General features: G+C 42.0%; 1 protein-coding gene across 10 annotated transcripts in view; it reads right to left on the bottom strand.

Moving 5' to 3' along the window:
* LAMA2 (laminin subunit alpha 2) overlaps positions 1-24,111 on the bottom strand; it is a 475,192-nt gene that overhangs the window by 171,313 nt on the left and 279,768 nt on the right. For 7 of the 10 annotated variants that reach the window (XR_006414199.1, XM_044424782.1, XM_044424799.1 and 4 more), the window contains 4 exons: positions 20,627-20,713; positions 7,806-8,017; positions 3,487-3,593; positions 1,523-1,771 (listed from right to left, as the gene is read on the bottom strand). Coding sequence is in view for 9 of the 10 variants with exons in the window: in XM_044424782.1 (XP_044280717.1) it covers positions 1,523-1,771; positions 3,487-3,593; positions 7,806-8,017; positions 20,627-20,713 (655 nt within the window). In the remaining variant the exon portion in view is untranslated. The remainder of the gene's footprint in view (positions 1-1,522; positions 1,772-3,486; positions 3,594-7,805; positions 8,018-20,626; positions 20,714-24,111) is intronic. The other 3 variants (XM_044424816.1, XM_044424833.1, XM_044424824.1) reach the window with 1 other exon arrangement.

The following is a 24,111-nucleotide window of genomic DNA, read 5'->3' on the forward strand; positions in this document are numbered from 1 at the left end:
TCATGTCATGAAAGTAAAGAAAGCAGGTGGGGAAAGGATCACATTAATCCTAGGAAGGAAATAAAAATCTCTGTGTTGACTGGAAAGGTCTAAAGCGATTCCTGAACCTCTTGTGGGCACATTTGGGAATTCGAGAAACTGCTATGGGCACTACCACAAAATCAGTGAACTGCTGCCTTGGAACTGTCACATCTATGGACCTTCCTTGTTAGGTACCATCAAATCGTCCCTGATTTACGATGAACCTATGAATGAAATCCATGAAACTTTAGCTTATGTATTTATTCAGCAAAAGTTTTGTTTCATGTCCATTTATCACTTTACACTTGTTAAATCAAGGGTGTTTAATTTGGAGAATTGTTGGTGGGGCAATTCAACTTTTAAATGCATATTTTGGTAATGTTGCTCCTTTTTGAGACAAGTTAATATACAGACTGTACTGGAACAGTTTTTAATGTTCATTCCCTGAATTTTTCCCTCCTTCATGGTAATTAACGTATGGTCATTGTAAATTGTATCATTGCCCTTTTGTCTCCTAAAATACTGATATTACAACAGTTGAAAGATAAATATTTACCTCTGCTATGAGTACTTTACAATTCTTTCATTATTTGAAGGGCTGGTATATATATGGCACTTTCAGAAGGATATTCAGTCTGCTTATGCTAATGTTTATGCATAGTTTCTAGAAAGTTAAATGCATTTCAGAGAGGATCATATACATAGAAGTGTTTAAAATGTTTTTTTTTCTAAAGTTTACTTGTTTTCTTGTAAACTTTGGAATGACCCCCACCACCACCACCCGAGAAGTTTCCCTGGTGCCATCTTTATATTCTTATCAGTGCCAGGCAAAAACCTTTTTATTTTGCCAGTATTTTAATTGCTACACTGTTTTTAATGATTTATGTTTTAATGTGGTATTCCATTTAGTCAGTTCTGTTAAGGTGTGGTAGGGTGCATTTTACATCTAATTAAGTGTTTTTAAGGTTTTATATTTTTAATATGTTCTCATTGCTTGTAAGTTGCTCAGGGGGCTGTGTGGCTAATGCAGTGGGATAGAAATAAAATGATAAAGTAAGTAAGGTGAACATTTTTCCAGGATCCCCCTTATACATGCCACTGGAACTGCTTATGGACTCCTAGTTTAAAGAGAGCCTGTATGTTCTTTTGGCTGAATGCAGGTATAGCTTACTGCACCACCTGGTCACAGTTACAACCTTTCTACAGGGGCTGCTGTAATGTCCCCAGTAACCTGCATAGGGTTATTGTTCACCTGCAAATCCTAGTTCACAGATAGATCTACCCAACATATGCAGTGCAGTGATGTGGATCCTGGACTCAGAGTAAATTGTGGATAGTTGCATAAGTGCTTTGCTTATATTGAACATCGTGCCAGGCAATGTTCTGGAAATTGTCCAAATGCTGACTTTGCATTGCTTCCTGCTACAGGGTTAATGCGGCACCACACAGCACAGACACACACTAGAATGCAATGCATGCTGCACATGGTCTTGTTGATTACCAAAGAAGCAGGTTTGAAAGCGCCTCTCGGACACCCACTTGCACTTGGGTGCAGGGCTTTGATTTGCTGAGAAGTAGGTGGGTTCTCTTTCTGGATATGCACCCGCCTGATCAACTCACACCGTTTACCCATGAATCCTGATTTACAAAGACATCTCCCTGATACGTCACACTGCAATGATATGGATTGTAGTGGGTGGCAGCCACATGGTATGCAGAACTGCTTTTCTGGAGCCCAAAAGTAATTGGACTTATGAAGAGAAACAGGGGAGAACAAGTTTAAATACAGAACTATATAAGAAAAAGCAGTAGAATACATACAGAGGAAAAAAAGTAGAAAAGTGTATGTAAAGCTGTTGCATGCTAGATTTTTAACTTAGATAAGTGAAAATATGAAAATTGCACATAATAAAACTCTTTTGTGCATATGTGTAGCTGTAAGTAGCTTTTTCCCATTTAAAACATTTATTTGTGTATGCTTAGAAAATCAAATAAACTTTGGTGTGAATCACTGTAATTGATTCAGTCATGGTACATGATTTATGTAAGACAGGCATTAATCACAAACATGAAAATACTGGGAGTATTGTTTATTAATTTTTTAAAGAATTCTTAGATTCCTGTTTCAAGTAAAAAAAAAAAACTTTCTGGGACTTTCATGCCTGTACACTTCTAAAGTGTGTGAATGAAAGAGTCACACAAGAAATGGGAACAAAATACGCCTAGAAACAGTCTGTCAGCCTTCTGAAAGAGGACTGTTATGCAATCACTCTCTTATTTCATCAGATAATTGTACCCAAGTATAGGCTGCGGCATCTACTTTTAGATACTTTTCTACCAAATTACAGGTGCTTGTTTCAAGTGTTTCAATTGTTTATATTATCATGACAAAAGCCAGCATTGGTATATTCCTGTGATCAAGGTGAGATAGCTCGATGCACCTCAAGTGATCAGAAATCAGATCACTGATCTAACCTTTTAATGCCATGTGGGCTCTATGCTCACAAATGTTATAATTAAGGATGCACGAACCAGTCCATATCATACATATTCAATCATAAGTTGACATCATTCTGAAATGTAAAAGAAAAACTGCAAAAAAGGTTGTATTTATAAATTGTTTGTATGCACCTTTCTCTAAAATACCCATATTAAGAAACACCCAAAAAGGTATCTGCCTTTTCCTAATATATACAGCTTTAGTTGAACTTTTAATATTTATGCTTTTATATGCAAGTCTTGACCTGAGAACTGTACAGCAAAAATTAGGAAGTAAAGAATCCCAACAACAATCATGTTCCAATCCATATGTCAGTCCAGGAAGTTCCCTTAAAGATGTGGATTCAGAGGAATACCCAGGATCACTGGTATTTTCTGACCAACCTTGAGCCAATGAAGCTGATGCTTTTTTTTCTCCCTTGGGGATCCTTTCCTCACTAAATAGAAATATCCAAGCACAACTACTAGCTGGGCATTTTTACTTAAAAAGTAGTCCAACTTATTTCACTGGTACTTGCTCCAAGGTAAATGTGCATAAAATTGTCACCTTAGTATTGCATCTCTCTCAGTGCTTTATGGAGTAATTTATAACACATGCCAGTTAATGACAAAAAAAGTTTCCCTCCCCCTTCAACCCCAAGTCAGCCATTCATTTTTGCACAGAAAGGAAATGTGCGCTTTTAAAAAAGTGTTAAATATTCATAGTATATCTTTATTTTCGTTTGACTTAGATAGTTAAAACTGGATGGATTCTGTGCGCTGAAAATAGCATGCTTTATTTAGAACATGCAGAAAGCCTTAAAAATGAACACTGGCATTTTGAGATAGAAATAGAAGTCGTATAACATCCTTTGTTCATTGCCTAGAACTTCCCTTGACATTTTATCTGAATTTAAAAGAGTTTTGTGACAATACCTGAGAAGTAGGGAAGAAGCATTAGGTCTGGATCCATTTGTTGTGACTTACCTTACACTCATTGCACTGACGCCCCACAACATTGGGCCTGCAATCACACTGTCCAGTCTCAGAGTTGCAGTTCTCTGAAAATGAGCCATTGATATTGCAGTGGCAAGCTATGGGGAAATGAGAAGAAGCGTCACAATGCATGTTGGTAGGAGATGAAATGTACCTAAACAAAATGTACTCCACACCACAATGCTTGCTATTGGGCAAATTAAAAAAATAATCTGAAGAAAGAACGGATACATATGTAAATTCTTCATCATGGAGAATCCAAAGATGATGCAACAGATGATGCTGACAGAGCATATATGGTCCAGCTCATATAACATGCTATAATAGTGCATACCTATTAACAGGGGAAAATATACTTCAGCAACCTGCCGCATATAAAGTGCAAAGCCATTCCTGACATGTGATTCACAGCCAAGGACTTTACCTTGTCCAGTGTTTAATATTATTAGGGCTGTGCAAGCAGAACTTCGTTGTGGACACAATCTCATGCTTTACTGATGAATACCAGGTTATACCTCCAGCCTAAGAAAAAATAATGGGCTCCAAGTACAAGACCCTGTGATTGGCTCAAGCAACTTGCAATCCAAGTTGTTTATGCAGCACCCGGACATGTCTGGCAGCCTACCAGGTGTTCCATTAATGTTCTGCTTTTCCTTCCTAACTAGGACTGCAAAATCAAATTGACAGTCACAGACAGATTACAACCGTTGTTTGTGTTCAGGTTGGTGGATCACAAGCCTGACCCACGCTATTCTTTCTCAGTGTGAAGAATGATAAAAGTTCAAGTTTCTTCCTTTACTGAGGTCTCAACTGAGGCATTGAAACTGGAGGGCATTGAAATTGGCCTCTAGCACTGTCAGTGCATGCAATACTGAAAAACGCCACCATTTGGTGTATAACTTGTCACTGTAATATGTTGAGTGGGCTCATGGCAGGCTTCATTAAAGTGCTTTCTGGCTGATCAGAGATATAGCCCTGGTCACCTAGACAACTGTGTGTGTTTTTGTGTGTCTTCTCCTAGAATAAAGGAACTGGTTCTATTTGTGAGCTCCAACTCCAGGAGCACTAGCTGCAACATAGCACCAGATGTTTACAAACATGTAATCAAAAGCAGTGGCTGAAACTAACAATGCAAACAATATCAATACCCTAAGAATCTGAAAAAGCTGTGGAAACCAAACACTGTGGAGATTTCATGTAGAGCAGTCAGCAATAAACCAGTATGTGCTGAAGGATGGAGACAAGGGTGGGGAGGTGGATGAGCTACCCAACGGCCCCCATTGTGCCTGATCATACTGAGGCACAGATCAGACCTCTGGCAACTACAAGCCCAGGGTGGCCATACAATCAATCTGAGCTTCAAATGAATGGATCCATTGCCCCACCCCAAACAGTGCTACCCTTAGTCACTGAGAAAGGGCCTAAATTATACAGAAGATTATACAATCATTAGGGTTTAATTGTCTGACTTGAAGTTTATGTATTCTTCAGTTTCAGGAACTTTTGATGTTTCAGTAACTAAAATTATGTTTCCATAATTAAAATTCCATTCTAAAATATAAATTAAATAGACCCGGGATGATAGTATGATGTCTTTATTTTAAGGAACTTATTGCAACTTTTAAGAATACTACACTAGTGACAAAACTAAGCTATAATCTGAATTGTTTCAGGTATATGATACTGCCACTAAGGAAGAGAAGAGAAGAGAAGAGAAGAGAAGAGAAGAGAAGAGAAGAGAAGAGAAGAGAAGAGAAGAGAAGAGAAAGTCTGGCTGTGATTTGAGAGCAAGGTTCATGGTTTTCAAGTTTCCAATCTTAAATTTGATTCTTTAATGAAGAGTAAAAATTGAAAACAACAAAGCGAAGGCACAGTCTCTCCAGTTCTACTGCTTCAGGGCAAGCTTCATGGAAGCCTGCCCAAGAAATATGCAAAAAGAAAAACTAGTTGTAATAGGGGAAAAAATAAACACAGGGTAACTGCAAACACAAGAATGTGAATATATTGAAAAGTTCTATTGTCAGCTAATGACAAAAAGCAAAGAATGTGCGTATACATTAAAATCTATCTATCTTTAATGTCTATTTTAATTATATGCTTTCATTCCTGCCCTCTGTACAGCTGTCTCTCTGGGGAAAATGTTCAAAGCTTCAGCCATGTCAGTGCCTCAAGGAGAGTATCACAGTGATGGGAACTGCAATTCCACTCATAGTTTGATAATTCAAATCCTCTGCTTTTTAAATGACATCTTTAAAGAACAAGTCATGAGGTACCATACCAGTGAATTATTAATCAGCTTGGAGACAGCTTCTGAATTTGGAAACTGTAAAGATCCTAAATGTGTAAAAATGAGGGAAAAAAACTTATGGAAAGATATCTAATGCCATTTGAATCATACAATGGGGAACAATTCTGCAGTTGTTCCATTTTGTAAGATTTTCTTACCAATGCTGATACCTTCCTGGTTACCATAAAGCAAATATGAGGATAGGACATATGCTAATGAAAACAAGAGGCTGACACAGAAAATGTCAGCCTGTGACTTGCCCAAGTTAGCCTCATAACCTATAACAAATTTAAATAAAATAGAGACCAGTTACAAATGGAAGGCAACAACCGCAGCCCAGAAATGAGACATATCCGACCTTTTAAGAGAAGATTGTCATGGTAATATATGCTAGTGACCTTATTCGCTATTATGCAATGCATTTTCTTCCATCATCATACAATAGTTGTCTCGGGTGGGGAGAAGCAACATTTATCCAAGTAATTTCAGGACATAAGCTGGTTCAGCATCTTGGGCAGGACAAACATAATATAGAACCCTTGTTTATTGAAGCACCAGGGTGTGGCCTACGCATTTATGTAAGGTTTCTCTGTGAGGATTCTTGTTTTCATTGCCATGATGAGCACTCTGAACAGAAATGACAAGGGAGCATGCTTTCCCTGGAGTAGGACAGGCATCATCTACTACAGGCAATATCCAAGGCTGCCGACTTCCCAGCAGAACCCATGGCTAGGAGCTAGCCATAAAATCAATCCAAAGAAAAGCCTAATTTTTGATGGGGCTGGTCAGTGGATATTACAGATGGATCCTCTGCTGATTTCTTCCAATTTAGAAGCCAGCTGAAGCAGTGCACAACGTATTGTGTACGAGTACAGCAGCAATATCATCTACTCTCCTATAGAAGGGACCACAAGATACATCCTCATCATAACTAGTTCTCTTCAAACCATGGCAAGTATCCTCAGACTCCAGCACCATGGAAAGCTCCAAGTGAACAATTTGCTGGGATTTATGATCTCTCCAGCCATTTTCATATCATGAGAAGGCAAAACTTCCTGAAGGCAAAACCTGGAGAAGACAATCATGCTAGGGAAAGCAGAAGGCAGAAGAAGAAAAGAAAGACCAAATACAAGATGTACTGATTCCACAAAGGGAGCCACCACCTTGAATTTACAAGAACTGAGCAAGGCTATCACAGACAGAGCATTTTGGATAGCTTTCCACACATAGGGTTGCCATAAACTGGAGACAACTTGATGGCACACAACAAGAATCAGCCACTTCCATCGCCCTGCCTTCTCGGCTTTCTGTGGCGTCTGAGTGCTCCTACATACTCCTACATCCTGCTCATACTGGAGCAGGAAATATTTGAATTTTCAGGTGAATTAGGTTTAGGGAAAGACTGCTTCTGAGCTTAGATCAGAACATACAGTCACCATGATCAGTAGGCTTTGATAGTCTTATCCTCAAGGAATGTGTCTAATCCCCCTTTAAAGCTGTCTAAGTTGGTGAACCACATCCCGAGGAAGCATACAGCATAATTTAAGTACACCCTGTTATTCCTTTTGATTTTTCTGACTTTTCTACTTTGTTGGATGACACTGGATTCTGGTATTGGAGAGAGGGATAAATGCTTCTTTTCTGCTAGTTTTTCCACATGGATAATTTTATATAGCTGCTTGGCTCTCCCTGAGCTAAGCAGACTCAAGCAACTGAACTTTAGGTGAAAAGCAGGTGCTGATCATATCTACCCTCTTGTATTCTGTAAAGTGCAACACAGAGATGGTGCTATACAAATAAATACATACAGAAATACATGACCATGACCATGACATTACTCAGAAAACATACAATCCATCTGTATTTCCATAATGCAACCTGAACTACCAAGCTTTGGATAATACAACATTTATTGTATGCAATCCCATGCAAATAATGCATGTCCTGTTTGACAGATACTCATGAGATGTGCCCATAGGGAATGAATGCATTCTGACAGGAGAAGCTAGATTCCAGGACTTACGCTGACAGTTTCTTGCATCAAGAGCATCTCCGAAATATCCATCAGCACACTTCTCACAGTACTGGCCTGTTGTACCTGGCTTACATATCAGACAGGCTCCAGACAAGCTGTCACAGCTGCCAGGAATGGAGAAGTCAAGGTTGTCATTACATTGGCAAGGCTGGCACGATCCCCCTGGTATTAAAGGTTGTCCAAAATAGCCTTCTGCACACCTAGGGGGACAGAAAGAACACCTTAAAGTATTTATCTTGGCCTTCTGGCATTAAAAAATATTTACAGTTCTGCTGTCTTATGAATCATGAACGGCAGGTTGATTTTTCTCAGGTGTTTTTAAGGATCTGTCCCCACCCTTTCCTTTGTCTTTCTCATTTATTTATCATCACTACAGATTCATTACTTGCTGAAATTCTGCCAGCTCCACTAGGTTTTGAAAGTGGGAAAGAAGAAAGCAGGGATGGACCCTGTCATTGGAATGGAAGATGAGACAAAGGCATAATAAGAAATCTGTCCATTGGCACTCCAGGGGAAATAAGGTTCATGCTGAAAACTCTTTGTGCAACTAGCTACCCAAATGCTAGACTAGTGAACCAGAAAGAATGCCATTTCCCTCTTCAGCATTACACATCTACTTAAGATGGGAAATGAACAAAAATATCCAGATTAACTAAAAAATAACAAAAAATAAAATAAAAAGCCCCTGTGCATGCAGAATAAATATTTCTTTATCTGACACAGAAGAATGTTCTGAATTGTACATGCACACAATGCAGGAAATATAATTCTCTCTTCAAAGCCTATTAGCAGCAACATGGATGCCAGTTAACTGTGAAAGGTTCGGAGAGGCTGAAAATACATTTCAGTGACTCAGATGCACGTGCAGAGTCCAAACACATTAATGATTCTGGCAGAACTGGCACTGCCTCCCAGATGAGTTCCATGTATGTGCTTGAAGCCCATGTAGTTGGCCCTCATCCAGCTTGCTGAGTTAGACAGAAAAAAATCCTACAACTAGCTGGAGATTGTTGGGAGTTACACTGTTTTTTATCCTGACTAAACATGCATAGGGTTGCACCCTTAGGCGTAAACCATACAGAGACTTACTTGGAATTATGTTATATTTAACTTAATGGGATTGATTTCTAAACAGGCATGTACAGAGTTTCAGCATTCATCATTATTTCTGAAAAATGAAAGTTTTCCATTTCCTCAAGGAAAAAAACAGTTCTCTTTCTCATGGCTGTAAAAAAGCCCCTAAAAGGGGCAAAATGTCATGAAAAATAATATCTCAAAGCATATCAATGAGCTACTTTCAGTGGTGTTTCTGTAATTTCTGGTATTCCATTATAAATATATGATATAGGAATTCTCTCTCTCTCCCCCCAGGCTTACTTTCTGTCTGTCTCCTAATCTAAAGTGTTTGCATCTTGTGCCGGGCCAGCATGACAGACTGGAGATCCTGTTAGTATACCATCCACCCCAGAACCCAACAGCCTCCCTATATGAGCTGACAGAGGTTGACTTGGCTGAGATGTTGGAATCCCACAGGCTGGTGGTCTTGTGGGATGTTAACATCCACGCTGAGGGTGCACTGTCTGGGGCAGCTGGGATTTCATGGACTCTAGGGCAACCATGGGACTGTCTCAACCTGTCATTGGCTCAACACATGTAGCAGGGCACTCTCTGGATGCTTGGGGGATATCGCCTGGTCCCTTGGATCACCCAGTGTGGGGTGACTTAGGCTCAATCTTGTCTCCCATGTCAATTACCATATATGTGGAACTGCTAAGTGAGGTTATCCAGAATTCTGGAGTGTGTTGTCATCAATATGCTGACGACATGTAGCTCTATATCTCCTTTTCATCTTCAGCAGGTGAGCCTGTGGATGTGCCAAAACGGTACCCTGCTGTGACAATGGACTGGGAGGAAACTGAAGCTCAGTCCAGACAAAACTGAGATGCTGTTGGTGGGTGGTTCTTATGACTGGATGGAGGCAATAGAACCTGTTCTAGATGGGGTTGCACTTCCCTTGAAGAAGCAGGTTTGTAGCTTGGGGGTGCTCCTTGATCCGTCGTTGTCACTTGAGGCCCAGGTGGCTTTATTGTTCAGAGTGCTTTCTACCAGCTACAGCTCTCTAAGGTTTTATTGACCTTAGTTTTATTGACACTGAGTGGCAGAAGCTCTCTAAGGTTTCTGGAAGGAATTTTTCCAGTCACACCTGGAGATGTCAGAGGTTGAGCCTGGCAACTTCTGCATGCAGAGAAGGTATTCTTTTCTTGAGTTATGACCCTCACCTGCTGAATCCCAGATAGCATTGATAGACACAGGGCCTATACTATGCAACTTTCAACTCACAGGATATTCGATCTACACCCTTGGATATCTCCAAAATAGCCCACTGTTGGCATATTTACACACACACACTCAACTTAAAGGCTGGGGCAGGGAAATGCAAACAAAACATTTAAGAGATTGGGTCACCTTTTGCAAAAGAAAAAAGCACATGCATTTGGAACTATTCAGCTTAGGCAAAATGATAGCAGATTTTTAAGATAGCTATAAATTGTGCATAATGTGGAGACCATCACCTCCCAATAATACGAGAGCCTGGGATCACACAATGAAAATTATTGTCATTACAGTCATGATAGACAAACTAAATACTTCTGCTCTTAACTGAAAATTGGGATTCGCTGTCACAAGATACAATAATGGTCATTAAAGATGGCTTTAAAAGGAGATTAGATAAATTTATGGAGGGCAGGGTCAGCACCTGGGCAGCCTGAGGGCTTGATACTGCCAGTTTGATCCCAGCAGTAACTGTCAGCTGAAAGTGGACACAGAAGAGACACTACACGGGTAGACTGTAAATGAGCTTTACCACTGTGCTTCCGATCTTCTACCTGTGACTGCCTCAGAGAGACTTTTTGCAGGCAGAAAATGCTGCTTCCTTGCAGGATCAGGCTCCTAATTGCACTAATTGCAAGACACCCTACGCCAGCTGCAAGAGACTGCATCAGCTCCTATGAGCTGATACATGAACAGCCCTGTAGCCAGGGATGGTTAGAAGGAATTTCTCCTCCCTTCCCTGTCCCATTCCCCCCCCTCCACTTTGTTCAGACACATAATTAGAAAAACATTTCACAATGTTGTCTTTGGAAAGCCTGAAAACCAGATGAACTGGTTTCTGGGTGGTCCCTACAGAACTTTAAGACTGATTATAGGCCTGACATAAAAAGCTGGGGACCTTGGAAGTGTTCCAAAGGGGTGAACAAGATGAGGGTCACTCAGTCTATTGAACAGAGAAGGGAAGGGACTGCACACCTGTCTTTGTGGGTATATATAGCAATATTAGACATACATTGTCTGTTAGTGAAGAAATGTATTACAAAAATCACAGAAAGGGGAAGAGGTTCAGGGACAGGTCATGGACATAGTAGAGGAGAGACAGAAGGCGGTTGGGCCATGACTGCAGTGGGGAGAACAACAGGATGTGGATGTCTCCGAAGCAGTCTTCTGGAGCAGAGAGCCTGAGTGATAGACCCCATGGGATGAAGGTGTTGCTGCTGCATGCCTGGTTAGCAAATGGCAGCAGCCATATGGGACTTGATTGTGGATGAGTAGGGCAACCTGGCCTGTACTGCAGCGAACTGGTTACATGAGATGAGGGGATGACATCTCTTCTGGTTTTGCCCGCTCGGCTCATTCATGTGCATTTGCAGTGGTCTCCCTGTCTACGTCTGCCTTCCCACAGTTTCAAGCATGTGTATCCAAAGATGGCAGTTTGGGACAGAAGAGGGATTCTATTGGTGCACCACATACCTTGCTACTAAAAAGTCTCCCTTCCTGAACTAGCCAAGGTAGTCTCAGGTTTAAGAATACAAGAACATAAGAAAAGCCATGCTCAGTTAGGCCAAAAAGCCATCCAGTTCAACATTACACATGGTGGCAAAGCAACTGACTACAGGATCCTTCAAGCAGGATGGGTTCAAGATCTCACCTGCCAAAGCTTGTCAGCAACTGGTGTGTGCAGGGATGTCACTCTGGTGAAGGTGGAAGTACATAGCTAGCAAGGCTAGTAGCCACTGATAGCCATCTTCTCTTGCTGTTTCTGGCAGGATTCAAATGTTGAGTGTGACCTATACGACCCTACATGACTTGGGACCAAGCACCACGAAAGACTGCCTTCTCCTATACAAGTTGCACAGTTCCTAAGATCTTCTGGTGAGGCCCTAATTCTGAGGCATGTTTGGTGGCAGCCCACAAGAGGGCAATTCTAATGGCCTCTCCCAGCTATGGAATTCCCCCCAAAGAAAAGCTTGGTTTACTTCCCTTCATCAGTTTTCCGCCATCATTTCCAAAGACCATTTTATCGAGGAAGGCCTCTCAACATGTAAATAGATCTTGCGGATTGGATGCTGTTTTAATATTTTTCTTTGCATTGGCTATCTTTTACTGCATTTCAATATACTGTTTAATCCATTTAATTGGTTCTGTAAACCACCTTGATTGCTATTTTTGGTAGAGAGTTGGGGTACAAACTGAATGCATGCACGCATGAGTAAGATCAGCCAGAATTGCAACATGGGACTTCCAGGCTTAGAGGCGATATATATCTCTGTAGTCTCCAGCATGGTGCCGAAGAGTTGCCCATGGATGCCTCTCTTGTTGCCCACCATGCCCCCTGCACATTCTTATTTTTGTTTTTGTTTTAAATTGTAACTCCATGATATTGTAACTGGAATGACAGCATGCTGCAAAGAGAAGGCTTATCCTCCAAAACCAATTTAATTGGGGTTCAAAGCAGTGCTTTTGTGTTTTTGAGCTTAGTCCCCATATGTGGTTTCTTGGGCAAGTTACTTTTCTTTTAATCTCACCAATTAGCCTTCTGAGAAATTGTCTATTTTGTGACCAGCCTCACCAACCATGGTATTCGTGTTATACAAGGGCAAGGTTCATCCTAAGAGCAGCCATTTGTGCAAGTGCTCATGATATTATCAAATGTCCAACTAGGCCACCAACCCCTGAAGTCTGGAGATCTCTGATTTATCTGAAAACCAGCTGCTGGGGCAGAAGCCACATGGCAGAACTGGGTGTTGTCCTCATGACTTGTGATATCTAGGATTCTACAAAATATCTGGCAGGCTACTGTTAGAAACAGGATACTACACTAGATACAGCCTCGGTCTGATCTGGCAGGACTCTTCTTTTGTCCTGTTGTTACACAGAACTCATAGGATGAAGTTCTGTGTAATCCCATACATGTCCCATGCATCCCATACAATGACATTTCTGCAAGTATACCAAAGCAGCTTCTTTAATTACCAGTCATTTTCACTTCACTTACCTGGTTCCATTCTATTCTTTTTGCTTTGAATGGGCTTTTTTCCTAATGCCAGTAGAAACTTAGAAAACATAAGAACATTCCAAGGACCTGTGAGCTCCGAAATGCTCATCATAAATAACCCCCCTTCTAATGAAAAGCCACTTCCATAACTTTTTTTTGTATACTCATCACTTCAGACTCTGCTAATTAAGATTAGAACAAACCTTTGTCCCTTGGCCTCTTGAAAGGGCTTGCAGATGCAGTTAATTGGTGTTCTATATGTTGCAGAGAAAGCGGTGACCAGGGCAAGAGTGAGATGGTCCTTTTTTATCTTTCCTCCCTTTGGATCTTATCTGCTTCTTCTCTGAATTTCCCAGTCAATCCTAGAGATTATCTACTTTTCTTCACAACTCTATTTGCCATGCCTTCCACTGTCCCTTGTGCTACAGCCTTGGAGGAAGATTTAGACCCAGACACAGAAGAGCCTGAACATTTGGGGAATGCTCAGGCAGTGGAACAGTAAAAGTCTGTCTCTGTCTGGCGTCTAAGTGGGAAGCTGGCCAAAGGAAATGGACACTTTTTATTAGCTTCGAGATTGCACATTGAGTAACATGTCTACGGTTCAGAAGGCTAACAGCCTTTTTGTGAGAACCTAGCAGGAAGAGGGTGGGTGTTCAAACCTGTCGCCTTTGGAATGTAAGTTTCTAAAGAGAACAGAAAAGGAACACCTATTCAAGCAGAAGTTTACAATTACAGAGCAAGTTTGCCTGCAGTGATAGGTGGACTAGTGAGGAACTCAAGGTGCCCCACCTCTGTTTAAAAGCAGCTCAGGGAGTTTCGTGGATATGATGCCTTTAGTACCAGAAAGCTTTCTTTTAGTACATCTGAAGCTTCATCTTTAAATTTGCCTCAACTTCCATGTTTGTGGAACTAGACCTTGGAAATTATTCTTGAATCTGTTTGTAAGTATATAAATCCATATCTATGAAACACTGGCTGCATTCACACAGCATGACAAACAACCCTGTGTGGGTATATCATGTTTCATGTTTTTTAACCATGGTCTATCTAGCAGACAATCTAGTGGCTACAACTTTATCATGGTTTCCCTCTTCCCCACTAAGTCTTCCCTCTATTGGCTGGTATTCAATTAGTCACTGTACCTGGAATTCAGCCCCAAGGAGTATCACTCCCTGCCTATATCACCTTCCTCATTGGTTGACACATAGAAGCTGTATGGCTAGAATAGCTCTTGCAGTTGCCACCCTTCCCGGAGGACTCTGTGGTAGGTGCATTCTAGGGTTGTCAAAACCATGATCTTGGATTCAGACAAGCCACAATATTAGGAAGAAATCCTAGAACAAACCATTTCTTATTGTTGTTTCTAAAAACCAAACTTATGATGGTGAAATACCATGACTGAGTTCAGGCAACACAACAGACCAACAATGGTGAAAATCCACCACAGCTTGTAGTGTTGCCAGAACTAAGCCTCTGTCACATTGCTAGTCTTCAGAATCCTATTTCTGTTGAACTGTGTCATGGAATTTAATGCTGGATTTACAACCCTGCCTGTGCCTCTAACTGAACTGATTTATTGGGACTACCACAAGAAGTTCCCATGCCATGGCCTCTACAGGATTATTTGTGTTTCTATCGCACTACAATAAAGAGTGTTCATTGTTTATTTTAATCCTGTGCTAAGTTGTTGGTGTTACAAGAGAACTGAGCCTTCAGGATTTTTTTCACTTCATTGCTCTTTTCTGATCCAATGTGCTATGCCCATGGGAATGTGCTCACAGAAGAAAAAAGCCATACAGAAAACTATTATCTGGTAGTTCAACCTTATATATATTTTTTAAAAAATCACCCACTGTAACAAAATATTATATGGAAGAGAAAGAGAGGAACAGGAATACACATAGGCAAGCGCGCGCGCGCACACACGCACACACACATTATTTTTAAAAACTCCATTCTGCATATTTTCTCTGTCCCTCTTAGCTACGGCCTTGGCTAAGAGCGACAGGGAAAATAAGCCAGAGGAAAATTGTCCATCTCTATTTGGCAGGTACATCTGCACTGAGGCAGCTATAAAGCCATTTCCCCCCAAAGGTCCACCCATTCAAACTGCAGCCCTTAGGTTACAGGCATACAGCATGGGATCCTGAAGCATTGGATTGAAGTGGATTACTTGTAGAAATGGTTATTACTCAATATGGAGGAAAGAAAATCATTTCTACCTGTATACCAATTAGGGAAACAGCTGTAATTTGTGCCAGACTGGGAAGAAGCTGTTAGGTGTTAGCATCAAACCCACGAGTGCCATTTCATGTATGTGTGTGGATAGGATGATGGTGCTTGTTTTAAAAATAAAAATATAGCTTAATTTGTAGCTACATTAATCAAACTATAGTCCTTGACCCATTTCCAACGCAAGTTTTAAGGTCTTTTTCAAGGGATCCAGAAAAGAACCAGATCTTCTTTCTTCTAGGTTAATGCACCTACTTTTCTTCCATTCCCTTATTTCTTCTGTCTCTCTCTTTTTCAGAAAGTTCAAAATGTCTCTATCTCATGAATAACCTTATCTAAGAATATAATCTAATGCATATCCTATGAAGTATGGTATTGTGGTTGGATTGTTGTACGGGAACTCAGGAGAACTGGGTTCTAATACCCATGAAGCCACAATGTTCAAGGTACTCTCAGCCTAATGTACCTCACAAGGTTGTTGTGAGAAGAAAAATGGAGATAGGGAGAAATTTGAAAGCAATCTTGAGTTCCTTGCAAGAGAAAGAAAGGTGGGGTATAAATGTAATAATAAATATATGCATTGTGTAATAATATTTTTATTTCCTCCATGTTCCGCTATTTCCCAGTCAACCAGGATAAGGTTATCCCCTAAATCTCTGACTTTTTGTCCCTTTTTCAAAGAATAACATGAGTCCTTTCATTAGATGCTATCTGAATTCAAGGTTCATTTCCATGGAGAAAATGTGGTCACCCACAAATCCCCAGTTCATTTTGTCCCCTAAAATGTGTTTGGCCAGAAAGATTATGAGGAGTCAGGACAAAGAACAAACTTTACTCCGCCAAAGACAGACAGAAAGAGAGCCTCCAATGCACACGTTAGAGCACAAAACTGAAAGCAACAAGGAGCCTGTTGAAAGAGTGATAAAATTACCTCAGTGGTAGGAAAACCAGAAGAATTCCAATGTTACTGCATGAAGGAAAGATAGCGAAATAAGGGTAATGGCAGAGAAGTAATTACAGAACACTGGAGGAAAGATGGGTACAGAATGATGCAGAAGCAAAGGACAAAGAAGCAAAAGATTTCAGCAACTGTCAATCCAGCAAAGCAAAGATAAACGCAGGCTAGCAGTCAGTCTGTATAAAAATCAATGGAACAATGACACTGACAACACACATACACACACACACACATGTGCACACGATAAAGTGTTTTAATTTTCTAGTATTATATACAAACAAAAGGAGATTTATTGCCAGTTCTAGGAGTGAAATATCATAGATCGCTGCAAGAAAAACTGAATATAGAACACTTCATGATCATTTTAAAGCAGTTAATTTAATCACCACATATGACTCAGAGCAGTATCTGCAAGCTAAAATAGGAAGGAATTCCATGCAATTCCTGAAGCTATTACTCATTCACATTTAATAGCAGATGAAGAAGGCTTTCTAAATGTGGATGTGCTATAATCAACAGCCTTGGGCAATTTTATGCAACTAGTGACAATTAAAAGGAACACTTATTCAAATTCTTTCCTGGCTGCTAATCTATGAATTACCACCCACTCAAGAAAGACTATTTGTTGATGATGGGAGCTGCCAGTGACCTCCACATTGACCTCACACAAGTACTCCTCAGCTGGTTTGTTCATGCATTCATTAACTTCACAGCCCTCCATTCTGGGGTGTGTGTGTGAGAGAGACTTGCTGGCTAGACAGGAAAAAATAGACAGAAATAGCATGAAGCAGAAGCCACCATAGTGAGTGAGTGAACTTACTTCTCTGTGGCAGGTGCTTTTTGTCAAAGAGAACATGGTATGAATGTAGAAGGAAACAGGGACATGGCATATAAGAAAAGCCCTGCTGGATCAGACCAAAGGGCCATCTAGTCCACCACTCTGAACATGGTGGCCAAGCAGCTGCCCAAAGGATCCCTCAAGCAGGAGGTCTGCAAGACCTGCACCTGCTCATGCACCTCAGCAACTAGTGTAAGCAGGCACACCGCCTCTGGTGAAGGTGGAAACACATAGCCAGCAAGGCTACTAGCCACAGAAAGCTAGCTTCACTGACTATTAGTCTGTTTCTGGCAGGATTCAAACGTTGAGTATGATCTATACATCTCTATATAGCTTGGGACATAGCCAGCAAAATTAGCAGCCACTGGTAGCTTCCTCCCTCATGAATCTGTCTAATCCCTTATTAAAGCCATCCAGATTAACAGCCGTCACCACTTCCTGTAGCAGCGAATTCCACAGTTTAACTATATGCCGTGGGAAGAAATATTTCCTTTTATCTGCCTTAAACCTCCTCCCAATCAGCTTCATGGTATTCAAATGCTATGGGAGAGGAATAAAAATGTCTCCCTCTCTACTTTCCTCACACCATGCATTATTTTAAAGATCTCTATCATGTCTAACATCTCCATGTGCTGAGTCTTCAACTTCATCAGCATGTTTAGCAATGATTCCTCCTAAGGAAGCACAGAGCTAAATGACTGCACTGTCTAAATCTCCCTCAAAAGTCTGCCACTGAAAGGAATATTCTGACTTCCTTTGTAGACATGTCCTCGAATCCCCCAAAGCTTTGCAAATTGTTCTCCCTCTGCCATTCAGGCCAAGCACATTAGTGGCATTCTGTATTCTTCTTTTTGGTGCTTTGATATTTTAAGCGATGTGGTACTATCATATGCCTAGCCACTCCAAAGTAAGTTCCAATAACTTCAATGAGAGTGTTATATTTCAGGATTTTAGTCTTAGATTTGGAGAGATTCCATTTTTTTTTTTTTTTTTTGCTAACTAGTAACTATGGACCACTGTCTTTGAGTGCAATCCAAAAATCATTCGGGTTTGCCTTTATATTAGTACGCTGAATAGTGCCATTCAGAAATGATATTTAAAGGTGAAATGTCCCAGGAATGTTAAACAGTGTTGCAATATAACCCAGCTAAGTAACCAGCAGGTTCCACATACCAAGTTCGTTTACTACAAGGAACAAGTTCTATTACATCCCACCAATTTTCCTTTTGTGAAGAACCAAAGATAGCTTATATTTTTATCCTAACAACAACCTTGTGAGGTAGGCTAGGCTGAGAGTGAGTTACAAAGCTTCATGGCTGAGTGGGACCCAGAATTCCAAGCTCCCCAGTCCAGCACTCAGGGCACCGCACCACACTGGCACTCACCAGCTTTTAAATTTGATAGCCGTGGAGCGGAGAGCTGTGATTGGCAGGTTTCTCCCACAGTGACAGCGTGACATCAAAAGGCTCACCAGCATTTGGTCACGTGGCTCCTTACCACTCACTTGTGGACTGGCTGGCATTAGCACAATGAATGACTGATTAAGAGCTACGCAGGTGGCCCGGTCCAGGTCCTGGTGAGCCTCTGGATGTTACAGCACAGCCACGGGGGTAAACTTGTGGGAAAGAAGCTTCCCAATGAGGATATTACTGCCTTTTAAACTTTGATCAATTAACAGGACCACCTTAATCTCTCACTGGAAACTGCCTGTTTGCTCAGCTGTAAGTTATGTACCATTTTCTTTAGTAACTGACCCTCCCTAGATCGCCCTTCCTCTTGCTACATGTTCTCAGGGAATGTCTGTGTAGGTTCATCGCTCAAGTACAGAGCATGCAGAGAGTTCAGAAAGTGTAGTCGCTTCTAACATGGCACACATTTTATGATTGGGAGTAATTTAATTTTCCCTCTTTAACCCGACTGTTGAGCCTCTCATTATGTGCAATACCTTTTCTGCCCAAGTCCATGAAAATATTGAAGAAAAGAGCTCCCCTTTGTTTAAAGGTGGACTTTCTGTTGACCTAGAGAGCTAAGTAGAAGTGGCGCTGTGGTCATATCCAAGGTGAGGATGAAAGCACCTGCTTCTGGCCTAACTGGCCGTCTCTCAAATAATTCCAAAGCTTGTATTGACCATATTCTTCATTTCTACTACCCATGATTATTTAGAGGATATCGGTGATCTTTAATTGGGGTTGTACACTCTGAAATCCAGGCAGCAAGTAAGGCTAACAATGCTTTCCATTTAAAATAAAAATTAAACATTATCGATAACACCTTTGTTATGCCTGGTAATGGCTTTATTTTGCATAAATTAACCTTGTTTTCATAAGAATATGAACATCTCCTGACGATAGTCTTCAGATACCAACTAGTGCTGTTATTTCCAGCAACTACATGATAAAATATTTTTGATCAGTTTGACTCCAGGAAAACAAAGAAAAATGTTTGAAGTTGCAAAGGGATGGCACATAACATTGGAAGGACAGAAAGTATTCATCATGTACAGGACTGCAGTATAGTGCAACATAAAACTGGTACTACAATGGAATGATGGGAAACATTTTGTGGGCGAGAAACCCACTACTCGTTAGAGTCCATCCTTGCCTCTTATGGATTTTTTACCCCAGTTTTTTCTGTGTTTATAGCAATATGTATTTTCCTGAGCATAGTAAAAGCAAAAAGTAAAGGAATGCATAATAAGATGTGCATTTTTATCAAACCTGAGTTTTTCTTAGAGAAAGACTTATCATATATTGTGAAATATCACTTTGGAAGCCCTATGACTTTATCAAGCTGCAGAGAGAGAGAATGAGTACACACAAAAGAGAAAAAACACCATTCTGAAATATCTGTAACACTGAGACACTGTTTGCAGACCAGTAATTCTACATGCCAAATGAACAACTTCAGAGGAGAATTAGAAGCAAGTGGATTTGAAAATATGAGTTTTTAAATAATTAAGACAAATCAAGCTTTCACAATTGCATTGTTTGGTTCAGTGTGAGGAGATGAAATGGCAACTTGCTGAATAATTGATTAAATATAGTCTCAGTTTTCAAGCCAAATTTGGTGGATGCAAAAATAATAACGAAAACTAACAGGTGCACAAAAAGAAACAAAGAAAAGAAGAAATTGAAAAATCCTATCAAGTGCTAGAAAACACTTTCTTTGATGTTATAGCTTAATGTTTATCTACAAAATTAAATAATAATGATTTTTTTGGCTCACAAAGCAGCTGAACAAATCTGGAACAGGCAAGGAAATTTCTCATTAAAAATAGAAACTCTCTATGACATCATTACTCCACCTTTCTGACTGCGGCAGACAATAGGAACTGTGGGTTTTACTAATATGGCTGCTTTAATACACAAAGGGAATGAAGAGCTATTCACAACCATTTAGTAAATTATCAAGAGATAAAGAAAATAAAATCCTATACAACTTTTGCTTACCTTTCACAGCGCAGGCCAGCGTATCCAGGTTGGCACTGGTCACATATGAATCCATGACTTTGGTCCAAATGGCAAGTGGGGCTGAAACTTGGTGGTTGATGCAGGGCAAGGAGGGGGACACAGAGAAAACAGAAAAAGGAATTTGTTAGCAGCATAGTTGGTGCCCTTCTTCAGAAAGCACTGCTTTCCAAACAGAGCATGGGGAAAGTCCGTCTGGCTTCACACATGGGGCTTAGGATTGGCTCCAGCCGGTAGCGATTGGAATGACTCTGCTATTTCTGCCGACACTGGATATAGCTCAAACGGGTGGCAGCATCCAAGTGACATGTTGTTACGGGACTTGCGTCTATCAATGAGCTGCTCTGCTGTTTAAAAATACAGGAATGTACAGCTGTTTGTCTGAGCCCTTGAGGGCCTGGCAGTACAGTCTACTCCCGAGTTAGATCCCACTGCAACTGATGGGAAAGCTCAGTAAACCCAGGCTCCATATGTGATGGAATACTATGCTGCATTAAAGAGTGAAAAGGAAGGGAAACTTCATGGCAATGCTGTTTTTCAGGCCTGCCTGAAGCCTGACCTTAGGCTATGCACAGATCACTGAATGGAGGTGGCTTGCACCTTAACCTTGAAAAGCATTGGGCAGTAACCTGTTGGTGTCTCACTGCTGATAGATGGCAGCTGTCAGCAGAATGCAGAAGAAGAAAAATTTTGACCATTTGCCCTTTCTCCTGCAATTTCCCACACTATTCCAAACAGTCTCCTAATCTCTAGGAATGGATTTTAGGGGTACAAGGGAGCCTTAGAGCTGGAAGAAACTGCCTTCCATCAACATAGAAACATATTGGATGCTACCTATAATCAATAGAAACATTTGTGGATACTTCCCATCTTTCCAAGCTTCCAATTCTAATATAATTGCAAAAAAAAAAAAAAAAAAAAACAGGGCCTGGCAGCTATCTTCTATTATTTATATTGCATTATGAAGCATAATCAGATGTATGTAACTTTGTAGTGCAATCCTGTATGTGTCTCCTCAAAAGTAAACAGCACCAACCTCAAGGGCCTGCCTTGCTTCTAGGTTAGGTGTATATGGACGTTACAGCAGTGGGGGCTTAACGTGTCCGCGTAGAAGGAGGGACAGATGGCTGACACCCGTCCCTCCTTCCGGTTCTGCCCCCAGTCAGAGGGTTCCAGGTAGTCTTGTCAACCGCCCCTCGGGCCTGACGGTGCTGCTGCTTAAGACCAGGTCAGTCCACAATAAATCTTCCCTCATCCATGACTTGATTGTAGATAAGGGGGCCGACCTGGCTTGCATAACGGAGACCTGGGTGGGAGAGGGGGGGGGATGTCGCTCTCTCTCAAATGTGCCCACCCGGGTATTTGGTTCAGCATCATCCATGCCTGGAGGGGAGGGGAGGGGAGCGGGGGTCGCTTTGGTTTACCGAGCCTCCATCTTCCTCACGGGTCTTCCGGTCCCTTCGAGACCAGGGCTGGAGTGCCTCTACTTGGTGTTGGGCGATCGAGACAGATTGGGGATTCTGTTGGTGTACTGTGCACCCTTCTGCCCAACAGTCTCCCTGCCTGAGCTGACAGAGATCGTCTTGGACCTGGTGTTGAGGACCCCCAGGATGTTGGTCCTGGGGGACTTCAATCACCATGCCAAGACTGGTCTGACTGGGGTGGCTCAGGACTTCATGGCCTCCATGACAGCCATGGGGCTGTCTCAACATGTCACAGGCCCGACCCATGAACGTGGACACACTCTGGACCTGGTTTTCTTGACGGGGCAGGAAGAGGGTGGTCTGAGGGTGAGGAATTTATGTCTGACACCCCTGTCATGGTCAGATCACTTCCTCGTGAGGTTTGAGCTCAACAGTGGCCTTTCCCTCTGCAAGGGTGCGGACCCGATTGTATTGGTCTGCCCCTGGAGCTGGGTGGATCCTGATGGATTCCTGGAAGCTCTGGGGATTTTCCTGTTGACAAGACTGGTGATCCTGCCGAGGCTCTGGTCGAACTACGGAACGGGGAGATGACTAGGGCTGTTGACACGATCACGCCTAAGCGTCCTCTCCCACCAGGCAGAGCCCACTCTTCCCCTTGGTATACACCTGAATTGCGGGTATGAAGCAGGCTGGGAGACGGCTAGAGCGTAGGTGGAGGAGATTACGGGATGAATCTGACTGAACACACTTAAGAGCCCATTACTGGGCCTATGCTGTGGTGGTGAGGGCAGCGAAAAAGAAATTCTTTTCCGTTTCCATTGCCTCCTCAAAATGCCATCCGGCAGAGCTTTTTCGAGTGGTACAAGGCCTGGTCCACCCTGGCCCTGAGAAAGATCTGGTTGCACCCTCGCCCACTGTGACGACTTTGCTAAGCATTTCAGGGAGAAAATCACTGAGATTTGTCACGAGCTAGACTCTACTAGTGATTCAGAGGCTTCTGGGCAGATACCAATGTCGCCATCTGGTCCAAAATTAATGGATGAATTTCAGTTATTGCGGCCTGATGATGTAGACAAGGTGCTTGGACGAGTACGTCCCACCACTTGCCTATTGGACCCTTGCCCATCTTGGTTAATAAACAATGCCAAGCACGGGATTGGGATCTGGATCTTGGAAGTGGTTAACGCTTCTCTGAGGGAGGGTTGGGTACCTGCCCCTTTAAAGGAGGCGGTAGTCCGACTGGTCCTGAAGAAAGTGTCATTGGATCCAGAGATGGCCACTAATTATAGACCAGTGGCCAACATCCCGTTTTTGGGCAAGGTGTTGGAGCGGTGGTGGCGGGACAACTCCAAGCACTCTTGGATGAAACTGATTATCTGGACCCATTTCAGTCCGGCTTCAGACCCGGGTACGGTACTGAATCTGCCTTGGTCACCCTGTACGATGACCTGTGCAGGGAGAAGGACAGGGGGAGTACGTCCCTGTTGGTTCTTCTGGACCTGCTGAACCGGTGCCTGGCCAAGGTAATGGGCTGGATGAGGGCCAATAAACTGAAGCTCAGTCCAGACAAGATGGAGGTCCTGTTGGTTGGCAGATCGGGCTTCGGGGAGGGTGAATTGAACCTAGTCCTGAATGGGGTTGCACTCCCTCTTAGGGACAAGGTTCACAGCTTGGGAGTGCTCCTCGAACCAGAGCTTTCACTGGAAGCTCAGGTGACAGCTGTGACGAGGAGCGCTTTCTTTCAGCTTCGGCTGATCCATCAGCTGCGCCCCTACCTGGAGTACAACTGCCTGGTGACAGTGACACACACGTTGGTGACTTCCCGACTTGACTTCTGTAGTGTGCTCTACGTGGGGCTACTGTTGAAGATGGTCCAGATACTTCAATTGGTTCAAAACAGAGCTGCCAGGCTGCTGACGGAGACTGGGCGTTATGTTCACATGACTCCAGTCCTCCGTCAGCTTCACTGGCTTCCCATTGAAGTCCGGGCCCAATTCAAGGTGTTGGTGATAACCTATAAAGCCCTAAACGGTTTGGGTCCTG

Source organism: Varanus komodoensis, unplaced genomic scaffold (genome assembly GCF_004798865.1).
Source record: "Varanus komodoensis strain SLA01 unplaced genomic scaffold, ASM479886v1 scaffold1, whole genome shotgun sequence".
NCBI lineage: Eukaryota > Metazoa > Chordata > Lepidosauria > Squamata > Varanidae > Varanus > Varanus komodoensis.